At 36.7% G+C, this 17,248-nt stretch overlaps 1 protein-coding gene across 1 annotated transcript; it reads right to left on the reverse strand.

Moving 5' to 3' along the window:
- Positions 1 to 9,324: 9,324 nt before the first annotated feature.
- On the reverse strand, positions 9,325 to 10,906 carry LOC124788725 (MFS-type transporter clz9-like). Its single transcript, XM_047256005.1, has 2 exons — positions 10,825 to 10,906; positions 9,325 to 10,429 (listed from the first exon to the last, which is right to left on the reverse strand). Exon 2 carries the CDS (start codon positions 10,423 to 10,425, stop codon positions 9,325 to 9,327), a length of 1,101 nt encoding a protein of 366 aa, XP_047111961.1. The 5' UTR covers positions 10,426 to 10,429; positions 10,825 to 10,906.
- Between the last annotated feature and the right edge of the window lie 6,342 nt (positions 10,907 to 17,248).

Genomic DNA, 17,248 nt, shown 5'->3' on the forward strand with positions numbered 1-17,248 from the left:
CTGTCATTCCACACTCCGATCTGTATAACGCCAGTTTTCTTTCTCCTGATAATGATGTCCTCTTGAGTAGTCCCCGCCCGGAGATCTGAATGGGGGACTATTTTACCCAAGAGGACTCCATCATCATTTATACATACAGTAAATCTGCATGCCCTCGGGAAATATTATGGCCTGAAGATACTGGACTGAAATTTGGTTATAACCATCAAAGACATATAGAAACTTCACACAAAATTTAATAAGATTTGGAGATCGTCGAGTGGGGACCCCTGGTCCCCTTGACATTTAATTATTACCACAGACCACGCGCTTCACAGGCAGGTGCAGTTTCGGTTTGTGGACACCGGAGCACTGCAATTTCCTGTATTTCTCTCAAAGACCAAGAGAGTCTCAGTTGTTGATGTGTTGTTGTGAACTGAGTGTTTCTGTGTCTGCCCCTAATTGTGTGGCACAGTGAATTCTGGTTTATTGGAACCTAGCCTGCCTCACAGATGAATATACACCAAAACGTATGCAAATACACCTGCTTCCCAGGTGGATATTCCTATTTGTGTAATGTTGTTTCATAGATGTCTGTTCCCAGTGATGTATATAGTCATAAATATCCCATTTGTAGGTGCAGTAATTACATTTTATGATGTTCCATCTCATAAAAAGTGTAATGAATTGCTTTGCTGGCATTTCAGGTGAACAATTAGTAGGGTGCCAGGGATAGTGCCTTCTTGAATGAAAAACATTATGGGTCATGTTCCCTCCATATCTGATTAATCTGATACCGATATAGAAATGGATTCTGAAGCATCATTTGTCCCAGATGTAGATGACTTGCAAGACTCTAATCACAATTCTTCATCTGGGGTATTGGAAGCAGAACTAGAAGAGCTAAGTCCTGCAGCTTTGTCAGGTGATGATCACCAACCAGGTGGTGAGAAGATGTGTTATCAACAATCCAGTGAAGATATAGAACATGCTGTAATCTATTGTGGACAAGTGAGATGCTCAACATTTACAAAATCTCGACCTTAGAGATATTTCACATATCTATTTCTCTGACAGTATAATAGATGGCATTGTGGGGTGGACTAATTCCAAAATGGCAAAAATTAGAGCACCTAGACGGTGTTTCATGTAAGAACACCTCAAAAGAAGAAAGGTCTGCACTTTTTGGTCTCCTTATATTATCAAGAATTTTCAAATTGTCCAAGGACTTTTCTTCTCCTTCTTCTACTGGTGCAGCTGATCATCCAATTTTCTGGGCTACTATGTCAGAAAAGATGTGTAAAGTGTTCATCAGGCTTTGCAGTTTGTAGATTCAATAACACAAAAGAAGAGAGAGAAATCAGACCCACTTATACCCATCAAACTGGCCAGGTATGGCATAAAAGTAAAATGTTTGATGGGTGCAAGGAATTCATACAGTAAGCCCTCTCAAGCAATAGTATGCTTTCCTAAATAGATCTACAATACACATTGAAATATCAGCTTCAATAATTGGTTTTCATTGGTGGAAATTGCCCAGTACTTCTGCTTTTGTCAATCAACTGAAGTATTTCTTCTACTAAGCAAAGTTTCTTTGGAGTTACATTTCTTTTAACTATGTCTGACTGTCCAACATCTGTGATTGCCCTTTTGAGAGATATTCACTCCTCTTCAACTGAACCACCTACTGTGATATTTGCTATTGCAGTATCCACATTTTGCCATCTCTGTTTGGCCGTGATGTAATCCAGCTGGAATTTTCCTGTGTCTACAAGTCTTCTCCACATATACCTCCTCCTCTTGTGATTCTTGAACAGAGTATTTGCTATTAGCATCTGAAATTCACTGCACAGCTCAATTAGTCTTTCTCCTCTCTTGTTCCTACTGCCTAGCCTGTATTCTCCCATAGCTGTTTCTTCTATTGCTTCCTCTGTAACCAGGGTCCAATCTTTCATAATTATTATATTTTCATCTCCCTTTACATACTAAATTACCTGTTCCATAACCTCATTCATTTTCCCTATCTCTTCATCTTCTGCTTGTGCCATCAGCATTTATACCTGAACTACAGTTGCTGACACGGTTTGCAGTTGAACCTGTGAACAGTTCAGTGATAGGGTTGTTCCTTGTCACTGAACTGTTCACAGTGGTTCACTCTCTGCCCTACTTTCCTATTTATAAAAAAAAAAAAAAAAAAAAAAAAAAAAAAAAAAAAAAAAAAAAAAAAAAACACTACTCCCATTATGTCATTTTCTGCTGCTGTTGACAATACACTATATGAGTGTGGTATCATAAGTACCCGGCCTGACCGAGGGATTGCAGTCACTGTTGAAAAATATCTCTGGATTAGAAAGTATATGATCTATGAACCATATGCTTCAAGTTTGAAGACGCCACATTGTTTACTTTTTGTTTGGCAGTCATCAATAGTGAACATTGTGAGTGAACTTGTGAAAATGGAGGAAATTGGTCATCATTATACAATACAATATTATGTTTTGAAAGGCATCAGCACAACTAATAGTAAAGTTGAGCTGGAGAGTCTGCTCCTTCACTGACAACAGTAAAATAATGGGTAGCTGAGTTTAAACAAGGCCGTATGAGCTGCCAAGATGAGCACTGGAGTGGTCAACCAAATGAGGTGACAACTCCAGAAATGGTGAATAAGATCCGCAAAGTGGTACCGGATGATTATCGACTAAAAGTGTGCAAGCTAGCAGACATCACATATTATCTGAAAATTTGGACATGAGAAAACTGTGCGCAAGGTTTGTGCTGCTTTTGCTCACATTCGAGCAAACACAGTGTCATGAAGACATTTAAACTGAGTGTTTAGCGAAGTTTTGCAGCAACAAAGCTGATTTTTTGTGCCATTTCATAACAATGGATGAAACATGGGTCAACCACTTCACTACCGAGACAAAAGAATAATCAAACCAATGGACACAATTTAGAGAACCCACTTCAAAGAAGGTGAAGACCATTTCATCTGCAGGCAAGGTCATTGTGTTGATTTTTTGGGATGCACATGGGATAATTTTCATTGACTACCTCAAAAAAGGAAAAACTATCTACGGTGAGTATTATGTGAACTTATTGCAATGTTTGGAGGAAGAAATCAAATGAAGACGGCCACATTTGGCCAAGAAGAAGGTGTTGTTTCTTCAGGACAATGCACCAGCTCACAAGTCTGTTACTGCAATGACTAAAATTAATGAATTCATGAAGTTTGAATTGCTACCTCATGCACCTTATTCATCAGATTTAGCCCCCTTGGATTATTTTCTGTTCCCAAACTTGAAAAAATGGCTTGGTGGTCAAAGATTTTCAACAAATGAAGATGTGGTGTTGGCAGTTAATGGCTATTTTGAAGAGTTAGACAGTTCTCATTACAAAAAGGGTACCAAACTCATTGAATATCACTGGGAAATGTGTATAGAACTGAAATGATATCATGCTGAAAAATAAATACATTTTTCTCCAAAATTTTTGTGTTTTCTTTGTTGGGTTATGTACATATGGAACCACCCTCGTATCTGTCAGACCAGAAATCATTATCTTCTTTCTGTTTGAACTTCACCAACCTCCAATATATCTAGATTTATCCTCTGCATTTCCATTTTCAGATTTTCTAGCTTCCTCACTACGTTCAACCTTCTGACATTCCTTGCTCCAACTTGAAGAATGTTATCCCTTTTTCCTTTGGACCAAGAGGGAAGTAACCATGAGAAAAAGATGGAATAATCATCTTTTTCTCATAGTCACCTCCCCCTTGGCAGTCCCCTCCCAGAGATCTGAAAAGGGGACTAATCCAGAATGGAGACATCATCATGACAGTTTTTCAATTGCAGCTCAAATGTCCTTTTGATAAAAGTTACTTGTCTTTAATGCAGCGGTTTCCATCACCTTCTGCCACCTCATGCCATTAAACATCGTTAACTCTACTCTCTTTTAGCTGAAGTTTTTACCCTAAGGGGCTGCTGGCAGAGCGAGGGTAACTTCTTATACTGGAAGCCTTCGTCACCATTGCTGATGATTTTTGATCAAAATTTAGCAGTGGTTGGGTTCAAACCCTGGATCATTGACATTTTAATAACTAGTGAATGACACTACTCCTAGATCATAGGTTCATATGCACATAAAGTAGTTGTTGTTGTCTTCAGTCCGAAGACTGGTTTAATGCAGCTCCTCATGCTACCTATCCTATGCAACCCTCCTCACCACTGAATAACTACTGCAACCTACATCCTTTTGAATCTGCTTTCTGTATTCATCTCTTGGTCTCCCTCTACAATTTTTACCCCCCACACTTCCCCCCAGTATTAAATTGGTGATCCACTGATGTCTCAGAATGTGTCGATCAACCAGTCCTTTCTTCTAGTCAGGTTGTGCCACAAATTTCTTCCCTCCCATCCGCCTTCCCCCCAATTCTATTCAGTACCTCCTCATTAGTTATGTGACCTACCCATCTAATCTTCAGCATTCTTCTGAAGCACCACAATCCAAAAGCTTCTATTCTCTACTTGTCTAAACTGTTTATCATCCTCGTTTCACTTCCATACATGGCTCCACTCCATACAAATAATTTCAGAAAAGACTTCCTGACACTTCAATCTATTTTTGATGTTAACAAACTTCTCTGCCCATTGCCAGACCACATTTTATATCCTCTCTACTTCAACCATCATCAGTTATTCTGCTGCCCAAATAGCAAAACTCATCTACAACTTTAAGTGTTTTGTTTCCTGATCTAATCCCTTCAGCATCACCTAGTTTCATTCAACTCCATCCCATTATCCTTGTTCTGCTTTCTATATCCTCCTTTCAAGTCCCCGCCCCTTCTGTTCAACTGCTCTTCCATGTCCTTTGCTGTCTGTGAAAGAATTGCAATGTCATTGGCAAACCTCAAAGTTCTTATTTATTCTCCCTGGACTACAATTCCTACTCCAAATTTTGCTTTGGTTTCCTTTACTGCCTGCTCAATGAACAGACTGAATAACATTGGCAGTATAGCCTACAATGCTGCCTCACTCCCTTCTAAACTGCTGCTTCTCTTTCATGTCCCTCAACTCTTATAACTGTTGTCTGGTTTCTGTACAAGTTGTAAATAGCCTTTTGCTCCCTGTATCTTACCCCTGCTACCTTCAGAATTTCAAAGAAAGTGTTCTAGCCAACATTGTCAAAAGCTTTCTCTAAGTCTACAAAACCTTTCCTTAACCATCTTCAAAAAGAAGTTGTAGGGTCAGTATTGCCTCGCATGTTTCTACATTTCTCTGGAATCCAAACTGATCTTCCCCAAGGTTGGCTTTACCAGTTTTTCCATTATTCTGTAAAAATTCATTTTAGTATTTTGCAGCTACGACTTATTAAACTGATGGTTCGGTAAAATTCACACCTGTCAGCACCAGTTTTCTCCGGAATTGGAATTATTATATCCTTCCTGAATTCTGATGGTATTTCAGCTGTCTCATACACCTTGCACACCAGATGGAAGAACTCTGTCATGGCTGGCTCTCCCAAGGCTGTCAGTAGTTCTGATGGAATGTCATCTACTACTTCTACTACTGGGGCCTCATTTTGATTTGGATCTTTCAATGCTCTATCAAATTCTTCTCTCAGTATTGTATCTTCCATATCATCTTCCTCTGTGAGGTGGCGCACTCGTTAGCACACTGGACTTGGCATTTGGAAGGACAACAGTTCAAACCTTCCTCTGGCCATCTACATTAAGATTTTCTGTGATTTCCCTGAGTCACTCCATGCAAATGCCGGGATGGTACCTTTGAAAAGGGCACAGCCAATTTCACTCCCCAACTTTGACACAATCCGAGCTTTAGCTCCGACTATAATGACCTCGATGTTGATGGGATGTTAAACCAAATCTCCCTTCCTTCATTTTCCTCTATGTCCTCTTCCATTTCTATGACACTGCCCTCAAGTACATCTTCCTTGTGTAGATCCTCTGTATACTCCATTCACCTTTCAGCTTTCCCTTCTTTGCTTAGGATTGGTTTAGCATCTGAGCTCTTGATATCCATACAGCTGCTTCTCTTTTCTCCAAAGATCTCTCTAATATTCCTGTAGGCGGTATCTATATTTACCCTTGTGATATATTCTTCCAAGTCTTTACATTTGCACTTCCTGTCAATCTCATTTTTTAGACGTCTGTATTCCCATTTGCCAGCATCATTTACTGCATTTTTGTTTTTTCTCCTTTCATCAATTAAATAAAATATCTCCAGCATTATCAAAAGATTTCTATTAGGCCTTGTCTTTTTGCCTATTTCATCCTGTCTTCACTATTTTATCTCTTACAGCTACTCACTCATCTTCTACTGTGTTCCTTTCACCTGTTCTAGGCAAGCATTGCATTATTTTCTGCCTGAAACTCTCAACAACCTCTGGTTCTTTCAACTCTTCCAGGTCCCATCTCCTAAATTTCCTAGCTTTATGGAGTTTATTCAGTTGTAACCTACAGTTCACAACCAGCAAAGTGTGCCGAGTCCACACCTGTCCCTGGAAATGTCTTAAATTTAAAATCCGGTTCTGAAATCTTTATCTCTCCATTACGTAATCTGAAACCTTCATCTGTCTCCAGCTGTCTTCCATGTGTACAACATTCTTTCACAATTCTTATACCAAGTATTAGCGATGATTAAATTACGCTCTATGCAAAACTATACCAGGTGGCTTCCTCTTTCATTCTTTTCCCGCAGTCCATATTCAGTTACTATTTTTTCTTCTCTTCCTTTTCCTACCATTGAATTCCAGTTCCACATCACTATTAAATTTTTATCTCCCTTAATTACCTGAATAATGTCTTTTATCTTGTCATACATTTCTTCAATCTCTTCATCATCTGTGGAGCTAGTTGGCATACAAACTTATACTACTGTGGTGGGTGTGGGCTTCATATCTAACTTGGCTACAATACTGCATTCCGTATGCTATTCATTGTAGCTTTATCTGTACTGCTATTTTCTTATTCATTATTAAACCTAGTCCTGCATTACCTCAATCTGAGTTGGTATTTTTAATCATGAATTCATATGACCAGAAGTCTTTTTTTCCCTGCCACCAAACTTCACTTACTCCCACTATATCTAACTTTAACCTATCCATTTCCCTATTTAAATTGCCCAGTTATGAGATCAAACACTCCACGCTCCAATCTCTAGAAAGCCAATTTTATTTAAACTGATAACGACACCCTCCTGAGCAGCCCCCCCCCCGGGATATCCAAATGGGGGACTATTTTATATTCGGAATACTTTACCCAAGAGAGTGCCGTCATCATTTACCTTACAGTAGACTTGCATGACCTTGGGAAAAATTACAGTTGTAGTTTCCCCTGGCTTTCAGTCTTTTGCAGTACCGGCAGGGCGAGGTAATTTTAGTTGGTGTTGAAAGACCAAAACAGTCAATCATCCAGTTCTGTTGTAAGCTGTTGCTCTCTTCAGGAACCATACATTTATCTGCTGTCCCAACAGAGACCCCTCTGTTGTGGTTGCACCAACAGTATGGCTATCTATATTGCTGAGGCATGCAAGCCTTCCAACCTATGGTGAGGTCCATGGTTCAGGGCAAGGCAAGGAACATAAAGTTTTGTTACGGTGTATTTCTATAAACTGTATTATTTTCTGTGTGTTATTTTATTTATATTTTTGTATTTTCCATTTTATTGTAAAGATTTCATATACAATTTATATGAACAGCTGGACAACATCCATTCAACATTTATTGTCTACAGATGGATAAATGAATAAATAAAAATAAAATAAATTTTATTTAGTCAGACAAATGCTGTATGGTATGATACTGTGTATATCGATCCCAGAAAAAATAAATTGCTTTATGGTAAGTAACTACTAAAATACACCAGACTAGTTTGTATCCTTAGCTCAATTTCAAATGGTTGTCTCCGTGGTCCACAGCCTGGTATGATCATTTCCACTTGGTGCTATTATATGACAGCAAATAGGTTATACCTTGACATTTCTCAAGGCATCTTTATTCAACTATGATTCAACAGTTTACTGTCTCCCATTCTTGTATGGTATTAAACTTTAACTGCCTTACTCATACCTGTAGACACTATCCATATAAGTGAGATCTCTTCAGCTGCATAATAGTTTTATTTATGGACATAAAATGAAATCATGTAGGGGAGAGTGGTGAGACTTGATCCCTTTTTTACATTTTATTTTTTAAAGCGGTAGGTATAAACATCAGAAAAGAACTAAAATGTGTAATAAATAGTCAGTTTTTAGCTCTTTCTGTCCCTATTTTTAATTCAATCCTTTGCCATTTACTATCATCATAAAAAATTAAAAAGTAAAGCCATGCAGAATGGATCAAGTCTCACCATATGTGGGACACTTGATCCCTTTTACGGGGAGACTTGCTCCGCCACTTTGTTGTGGTAAATGAAACAATTTATTCATGATTCAAACCAAATTTTATTTTGTTTATAAGATTTATAAGAGGAACTGTGGTTTACTAACAAAAGAGATTCACATAATAACTTTAGAAAACAAATTCATTCATGATCTCTAGAGGCATTGCTTGAAGTGCGATCTGTAGCCTACAAAACACGTTATGAGATCATATAAAAGTCACTAAATTTTCAAATATATATTTTAAATAGCTGAAATTACTGTCAAAAAATCTGAATTAGCATGTTTAATGTATCCAAGATCATATACGAGATAAAGCAGATTCATACAAAGAAAAAACAAGTATACTTCTTGAGAAAGTCAATAACGGCTGCCTCTATTTGAAGTATTTAACATGATGAAATTGTAGACAAACATACAAATTATTGAATATTAAAGCCCTCAAATTTGACACTGTTAAAATGAAACTGGTAACTCTGTCATTCTTTGAAGGAAATGCTGGAGATGGAATGACTCGTACAATTTGGTTCCTTTCAATGTCACACATGTCTTCAGTTTCTGGCCACTTGAACTGTTGGCCCTCTATCTTCCTCACACATTTTATGGTGAAATTCTCTTCGTCAGGAACACTGACAATCTCTCCCACATAATGTTTTTCAGATTTCTTTGTTTGGAAGGTAGCAATGATCCATTTTCCAGTGCCAGGTTCATCATTCAAAATTTCATCAGAATCACTGTTACTCAAACTCTCCAAGTCATTATCAAACTCACATGGAGACAGTTCTTCACTTTCAGAAGTTTCTACTTTTGGCTTATACGTTTGTTTCTTGTTTTCAAAGTTCAGCCTCTTACGTCTTCCCACAGGTTTCAATCTTCGCGCACTTCTTGCTCTGAGTTCTTCCTCAAGTTTATTTTTTACCGGAGTGTTTGTTAGGATTGTGGTACATGCTCATTTCCTTCCTCGTCTAGTTGTAGTGTGAGCTGCTGCCTTAGGGTGTGGTCTGATATCTTCAAAGGATCTGTATCCAATAGGGCTAGGTCTAATTCCGGAAGATGAAGGTGTTGATACTGAAACAAACGCTTTTGGAGAATCACAGACTTCCATGGATTGTAAGTGGCCTGTTGTATATGTAGAAAAAAATTCATCATCTGTAAATATATCAGAGTTAAATGGCCATATGCCTGAAACCCAAAAACCACTAATCACATTGCTGGGTGTAAAAGCTTTAGAGAAAGCTATACCAAAAATCTTGGAGATATCATAGATAGAGATAGTTTTCCCTGGATGCGCTGTCATCCAGTCTCCTGCAGCAGAATTGTAATATGCCTTCAGTGGACCATACACTGACCTATCAAGGGGCTGCATTTTATGGGATGTATGGGGAGGAATTGTCAAAAGAGTAATTCCATTTTCTTTTGCAAAATGTAAGGATTCCAAACTAATATGACTATCACGATTGTCCATGATGATAAGAGCTTTGTGTTGAGCACTGCATTTTACATATTTATGAAAATGTTTTAAAAACAAAACAAAATTATCAGCTGTCATCCAACCGCTGGAATGAGTGGAACCACCGGTTCCAGGAGGAGCTCCATGCAGCATCCTATCCTTCCAGTTCACACATGGAAAGTTCATGAAAGGTGTGATATGGCCTCCTATAGCATTTATTGCGCAACATGCTGTCACAAGTTCACCTCTCTCGGCAGAAGTCAGTTTTCCTACCTGTTTCTCTCCTCTTACAGCCACTATTTTTCCTGGTTTGTGGGCTGTAGTAAGACCTGTTTCGTCTATGTTCCAAATAGATTCTGGTCCAAGAACTTCCCTAGTGATAATCTGGCGAAGATTATCAAAAAACTGTCTAACATTGTGTTTATTAAAGCTGCTTCCTCTGCTTATACTGGTTCCTTCTGGTGTACGAAGAGAGAGTTCCTTTGATGCTCCTCGGAAACTTTTTCCCCCAAGGCACGCCATTACTGCAAGTTCCATACTTCTAGAGTCAATTTTTTTCCTAGCTTTGACTCCCTCTTTCCTTTTATATGTAAGACCCATAGTTCTGCAATATAAAGCAAAATTACTATAATTTGTTTTAGTTTATTAGACCTAAGTTTCATTTTCATCCATATTGTATAATTCAATGCATTATATTACAATAAATTGTCTATATATTATCATTTGTTGGGTGTTTTATGTCTTACAATAATGTGGTACCAGGATAACAATTAAATCTTTGGGAAACATTTGAACAGGGACAAGTCTCACCAAGTTCTTGAGGATCAAGTCTCCCCATAAGACACAAGTGAACAAAATTGCTTCTGAATGCTCCCTAACCTACAATTAGCATTTATTTTCAGTTATACTTTATGCCTTAAAGTATGAACTTTTATAGGAAACAGTTACCAGCATTATTTCTTACAGAATTAATATGTAAAAATAACTGGATTCACTTACCAAAATAAAAGTTAATTCGGTGAAAAATCTTTCTTTCCCTCTTACTGGGCAGCAACAACAGTTAAAACTCACAGATGCAAATTACAACAATGGAAAGTGGATGGCAAGAAACACTAATGCCAACAAAAAAAAATTTAATTCCCAAAAATGGCAAAATAATGGGAGGAACAAGTCTCCCCACTGATCAAGTCTCACCACTCTCACCTACAGTAGTTTTGTCACAGTAATGCATAAGTTACAATACAATATAGAATCTAGACAGTTATGTTTTAATTTGGCGAAACAGTGGAGGGTTTTTGTGAACATCTTAGCTCTCATATCAGTTGTCTCGGTTGGCATTTTATATGCATCTATAAACATGAAAAAATAACAATACTAAAATCATTTGTGCATAGATCTTAATGAAACACTATTAGCATTAACAGCTAATTGAGACATTATTATTATGTCAGATTACTACTAAGATCATTAATTATTTCTTCCAACCAGTATATATTCTGAAAACATGTGATGTGCAATTCGCACTTTTCTCATATGACATACTGAAAGCTTTGGATCAAAACATTCACGTAAATGCAGTATTTCTTGATTTCCGAAAAGCATGGCTCAGTAGCACACCTACAGTTACTCTCAAAAGTATGATCATATAGATCATCAAGTGAAATTTGTGACTGGATTTAGGATATTTTGGTAGAGAGGATGCAGCAATTTATCTCGGATGGAGAGTCATCAACATATGTAGAAGTAATTTTGGGTGTGCCCCAATGAAGTGTGTCGGGACCATTACTGTTCATGTTGAATATTAATGATCTTGCAGTCAATATTAATAATACTGGTAACCTCAGACCCTTTGCAGATGACACAGTTACCTACTGTGAAATACAATCTGAAAGAAGTTGCAGTTATAGGCCTATTTGATCAGATCTTGATAAGATTTCAAAGTGGTGCAGAGATTGGTATCTTACTTTAGATGTTCAGAAATGTAAAATTGTGCACTTCATCAAACGAAAAAAAAAGTAGTTTCCTATTAATATAATACCACTGAGTCACAGTTGGAATCATTCAACTCATACAAATACCTGGTATGCAGCTGGCATGCAGCTTGGTAGAATACTGGGGTAATGCAACAGTCTACAATGGAGATTATTTACAAATCACTTGTGCAACCCATCCTACACTAATTCTAAAGTGTGTGCAACCCGTACCAAATAGGCCTAATACGCGATATTGAACGGATGCTGTGAAGGGCAGCACGTGGCAGATTTGTTTGATCCCTAGGGGCGTGTCACAGAACTACAGAAAAATACTGAACTAACGGGCTCTTGACGGCTGACGTAAAATTATTACTAGAAGTCCTGCCTACAAAGTTTCAAGAAACGGCTGTAAATAATGGCTCTAGGAATATACTACAACGCCCTACAAGGCACTCCCATACAGATCGAGTGGTCAAGATAGAGTTTAAAGCACACACGTTGGCGTTTAAACAATCATTCTCGCAGCGCTCTATGGGTGAACGAACAGGGGGAAAAAACCCTTGTAACTCGTACAGTGGGGCGTACCATCCGCCACGCACTTCGCACCCGTTTTCCGAGTACCGGTTCTAAAAATAAGACGTAATTTTACATTAAAATATTGCTAACAGGGAACAATGTGGTGGTTAATGAACTTTCACACGTTATAAAATACATTTTTTAAGTGTGCTCTGGTAAATTTAAAAAAAATTGTTATTCTGTAATAGTAGATTTGTTAAAAAATTAAAGTAAATTTTCCCTAGCGACCATTATAATATTTTGAGATGCGGCGCCTACGTTTGTAATGCAATAATGTCCGAAGAGTACTAATGTTCTGATAACGGAATATTGCTTTTGTGTTAGTATTAATTATTTTTAGGCCTAGTCATTTTCTTGTTACGAAAAATACATAATATGAGAATACAAGTTCAAACTGAGGTTAGAAGTCTGAATTCCACAGAGTGGGGAAAAAGAAAAAGCACCATTCTGTAGTAAGACGCGCTAAAATTCAATAGCACTGTAAGACACTGACCTGCAATTAACAGTAGAAAAAAAAGAGAGTTGGTGAGGCCAACATATCGTGGGCGCAACGTAGCAGTCTCGCAAATGTTTGCTCTTAGTAGGTATCATTATATATACGCTTCAGATAGCAGTATAGGCCGACACTTTCGTTCCACGGGTTCTTCAAATATCCAGTATGTTATAGGTACTTTATTCGAGCAAAAATAAAAAAACATAGGCTTCAAACATTACTATCTTTTCATCATATGCATTTAATTTTTATAAATACAGATCAAGCTAAATCAAATGGGTACCATATTTTTCGAATGATACGTCCGTATTTATTATAAATATATTCTCCATTAATGACATCGGAAATAATGTTTAATATGTTAAAACAACATAAAATACTGAATAGATTGCTGAAATTTTCTCGTGTGTATGGCCATCTGCAAGAAAACTTACATGAAGAATAGCTCAGTTTAGTCGTTGGTTGATTCGCAACGTAGCAGTCTCGCAAATGTTTGCTCATAGTAGGTATCATTATATATACGCTTCAGATAGCAGTATAGGCCGACACTTTCGTTCCACGGGTTCTAAAAGTTTACTATCTTCAAATATCTGTACTTACTCTTCCAGCTGCCGCTAAATTCTCTTTAATCACATCGTACAGTGATCTCCTCTCTTCCATATTGACAACAAAATGTTGGGTTGTTTATTCGTACAGGGCTGTTACTACAGCTACGAGCCACATAATATCTACTGCTAAAACAATGCACAGTACCGTTGCAGGTTGCCTATTTAACGGCTTCCCGGGGCAACGAACACTTGATCCTCAATGTCTTATACAATAATTGATTGAATTTAAAATCCTGTCTTAATCTACTCGTCTTGTGTTACATGTTTATCACAATTTAGTACGAAACTTAACAACTGTGTAGGCTGTATGCCTTGCAGAGTAAACAACAACGCACAAATTACACAGGACATATTCATCCAGTAAGACTGAGAGCATTTGGCGACTTCGAACAAACTTTACACTTAATTTCAAACCTTTCTGAATCTTTTTTGATTGACAACCCGCACAAAATTATGAAAGAAAAAATAGTTTATGGTTCACGATACGGTACCGGCACTAATCTGTCGAAATTCATGCAGTAAAGTTCAGCATCAGGTACAACGTTTCAATTTGTTAAATATTTTACTGCTAACTCTATTCCTGAAAATTATTATACCATTGTAGGACACATATTTTAGGACATATGACGTCATTAACACTGAGACGCGTAAAACACTAGCTTTTCTAAAAGAATAGGAGCTCGATTTTTCAAAGAACCGATGGTGGTAGGAGTCACTGGAATGACTCTAAATGGGGACTGCTACTGTTGTGAAACTTTTATTTACACTCACATTCCCACAAGATATTTTATGCAAGCTTGTATTAGCAAAGCTGTCCTTGAAGGTATTAAGTGGGTAAACTAACATTGACAATGTTCATAAATAGCCTGCATTGTTTCACCTTCTTATGTAAAATGCCTTTCGATATAAGAAAACACTAACAGTACCGGTAAACAGTAAGTTAGCGTTCACAGAGCAACAGTAAAAAATTGTTTACAAGAAGACAAAGTCACATCATGAAAAAAGGAAATAGCTACGCTAGTAAATTACGATCGATTTGTTTAACGTTTTAAAACATGTAGTCTGCAAGAATTTCGTAGTATTTACTCACCGGAGGCGTTATTTATGGCAGTAACCAAACAGCAAGCTACATCTACATACAAGTAAATGTGGCGCAGTGAAATATAAACTTTGTTTAAAATATTGATGCACATTGGGGTGATTAGTCATTTGTTTCTTTTTACTGCTTCCATTGTAGCTGCCTGTAAAAATATGCATGCGTTTGTTGTAGTTTTGTATTGTGTTGCTAAATAGTAGCTATTTTTACTAGAACCCCAAATGGTGACTCTGACATGAGTGTGAGTACTAAAATATTTGTAATATTATTCCAATTTTATCACATCAATTTACATACCACAAAGTGGGTCTACTTTTCTCAAAAAAAAAAAAAATCATGTAATGCATAGCGGTTTTGTAAACTGTCTTGAAAATTATGTTGGTCTGTTGTAATGATTGTATTGTATTGTATTGTATTGATGACATCCATACAAAACAATTTGTCTATGGATGAACGAATAAATGAAAATAAGTAAAAAACAATGTAAAAAACATCTAGTAACATACAAAGGCATCAAATCTGTATTTTTTAAATTTCATAAAGATTTAAAAATTGGAACATAGTAGCTCCTGGAGCAGGTTACTTGGTCACACATAATACAATAGTTATTTTAAGACAGGATAATAACTTTGGGCAATGTTATCCTCTCTAAAATTTACTGTGTTACTTTATAGGACCATAGTAAACAAACATTTGTGCACTCTTTGTTTTTAAATGGACAAAATAACACAAATACAGTGTAGAACACTGTGTTTTAGTTAATATATAAAAAAGTAACAAATGTGAACAAAAGAAAGGTTTGTGTTGTTATCAAAGAAAGACCCATGTTTCATTAGTTTGGTGTTAAAGTGTCAGTGACTATACCAGGAAAATATTTTGTCCAAATTCACCGCCATCAACCAACTGTGCAACTGAGAAAACTGCCTGTATAGCCTAACCATCGTGAGAGGTTTATAGTTTCAACTATATCATTCTATTTGTAAAAAAGTACATCTTTACTTATAGCATAAGGCAAATGTTGGAGAATGTAGTCTTTTTTCTAGATCTAGGATATGGTTTGACCAATTTAGCATTCAGGAACGTAGCCGAGTCGACTTGCTTTATTTGTTGTCCAATACATTCTATATTTATATCCCCAGTTCTTCATATGCCATATGAAACTGTACATAATGAGTTTTTTTTATATTTAGAGAGAGTCCATTACAGTTAAACCACTTCAGATTGTTTTCAAGTGCATTGTTTGCAGATGTTTCCTGGTTGCTCCCTGTTGCTTTGTCAACTAGAAGAGAAGTATTGTCAGTGAGTAGGGTGAACTTGCTCACTGACGTGGTGCAATTTCCTATGTTTCTGATAGGCTCTCTTCATTCTCAGTAGATGCTGCTAACACTTCTATTTGATTTCTTCTGTGTGATTGCCACACTTCATCTGAACTTTTGTAAAGAATTTGCTCTTCTAATAGCTATTCATTACTAGAATAATCAAACACTGGGTTTTTCCTTTCTTAAGTTGTTTGCAAGTACCTGGCCCTGGATTAGAATAAGTTAAACACATTTCTGAAACAAGAAAATGGGACATTAAAATTTTTTCAATGATTCAAGTGACAGAAAAGAATAGGTAAAATTATTTTGTCATATATATGAAGAGTATGAAACTAATGCAAAATGAATAAATAAATAATGTTTTATATGTATATATATAGTACCACTGAATTTACTCCAGCAAAACAATCCTCAAGAATTATCAGTGTAGGAGTCATTCCTCAATGATATTACATTGGTGAATGGGTCTTCTTCAGTAACCCACACAACATTGTGTAAAAATTTAAAGAAGTGTGATTAAAGTTCATCTTATTAATTTATATAGCTTTCAAAGTCGGTACTGAATGAGCGTTCCTGTTGTTTGTCTATAGACCACTTGTACAAGAAAATATTCATTTAGTGGGAATGTCAGTTCTAGGTAAACAAAGAAGAAATTCTAATATTTTAAGAAAATTGGTATAAGGCACATTGTCTATATTAAAATATAAAATTATTTCTTTCCAACAGTCGCTAGCTGATGTTTTTCCAGTTTCTTTGTTTCTAATACTTTCACTGATATTATTAATTTCAAGCATTTTAGCATTTGGAGTCTACAAAAGTTCACTGTATTTTATTATTTCACGAATGCAGAACTCAGTACTGTCTTCTAAACAAGTCAGAACTGTAATGATTTCTTTACACTCAAACTCAATCATATGCATTCACAATTTTCTTTGCTGTTGGTTGCATTAACATCAAACAAGAGTGATTACTATTTGTTAATGGAAACCGACGCAGTTCAAATATCGTCCACAACTGTACTTTTCCAAGTGAAGTCTCCACATGGTTTCAGGTGTATATGTATTGTAGATCTGTATAAACGATACTTTGCTTTGTCACTTATTGGTATGTTGAAATTTGTCATCAAATTACTGCAAAACAGGACTTTTGACTTTTTGAGAATTATAACTAATAGCGTTTCATGCAGAAAAGTCATTGCCACAAAACAGAGAATTTTGGTGTCCCATTCTATCTTAAAAAATAAGGGACAGTGACTAAAAAAAAGGGCTTATAGTGGCTAATGGGGGACATCTAGTAAACTTAGTTTAGAAGCACGTTGTAACATTTCAATCAGGTGTTTCATTTCACATGGATTCCAC

Source organism: Schistocerca piceifrons, chromosome 3, assembly GCF_021461385.2.
Source record: "Schistocerca piceifrons isolate TAMUIC-IGC-003096 chromosome 3, iqSchPice1.1, whole genome shotgun sequence".
NCBI classification, from domain to species: Eukaryota; Metazoa; Arthropoda; class Insecta; order Orthoptera; family Acrididae; genus Schistocerca; species Schistocerca piceifrons.

Bases quoted from the DNA above. Each gene is read 5' to 3' on its own strand.
- LOC124788725 (XM_047256005.1), bottom strand. From the start codon at position 10,425: ATGGGTCTTACATATAAAAGGAAAGAGGGAGTCAAAGCTAGGAAAAAA.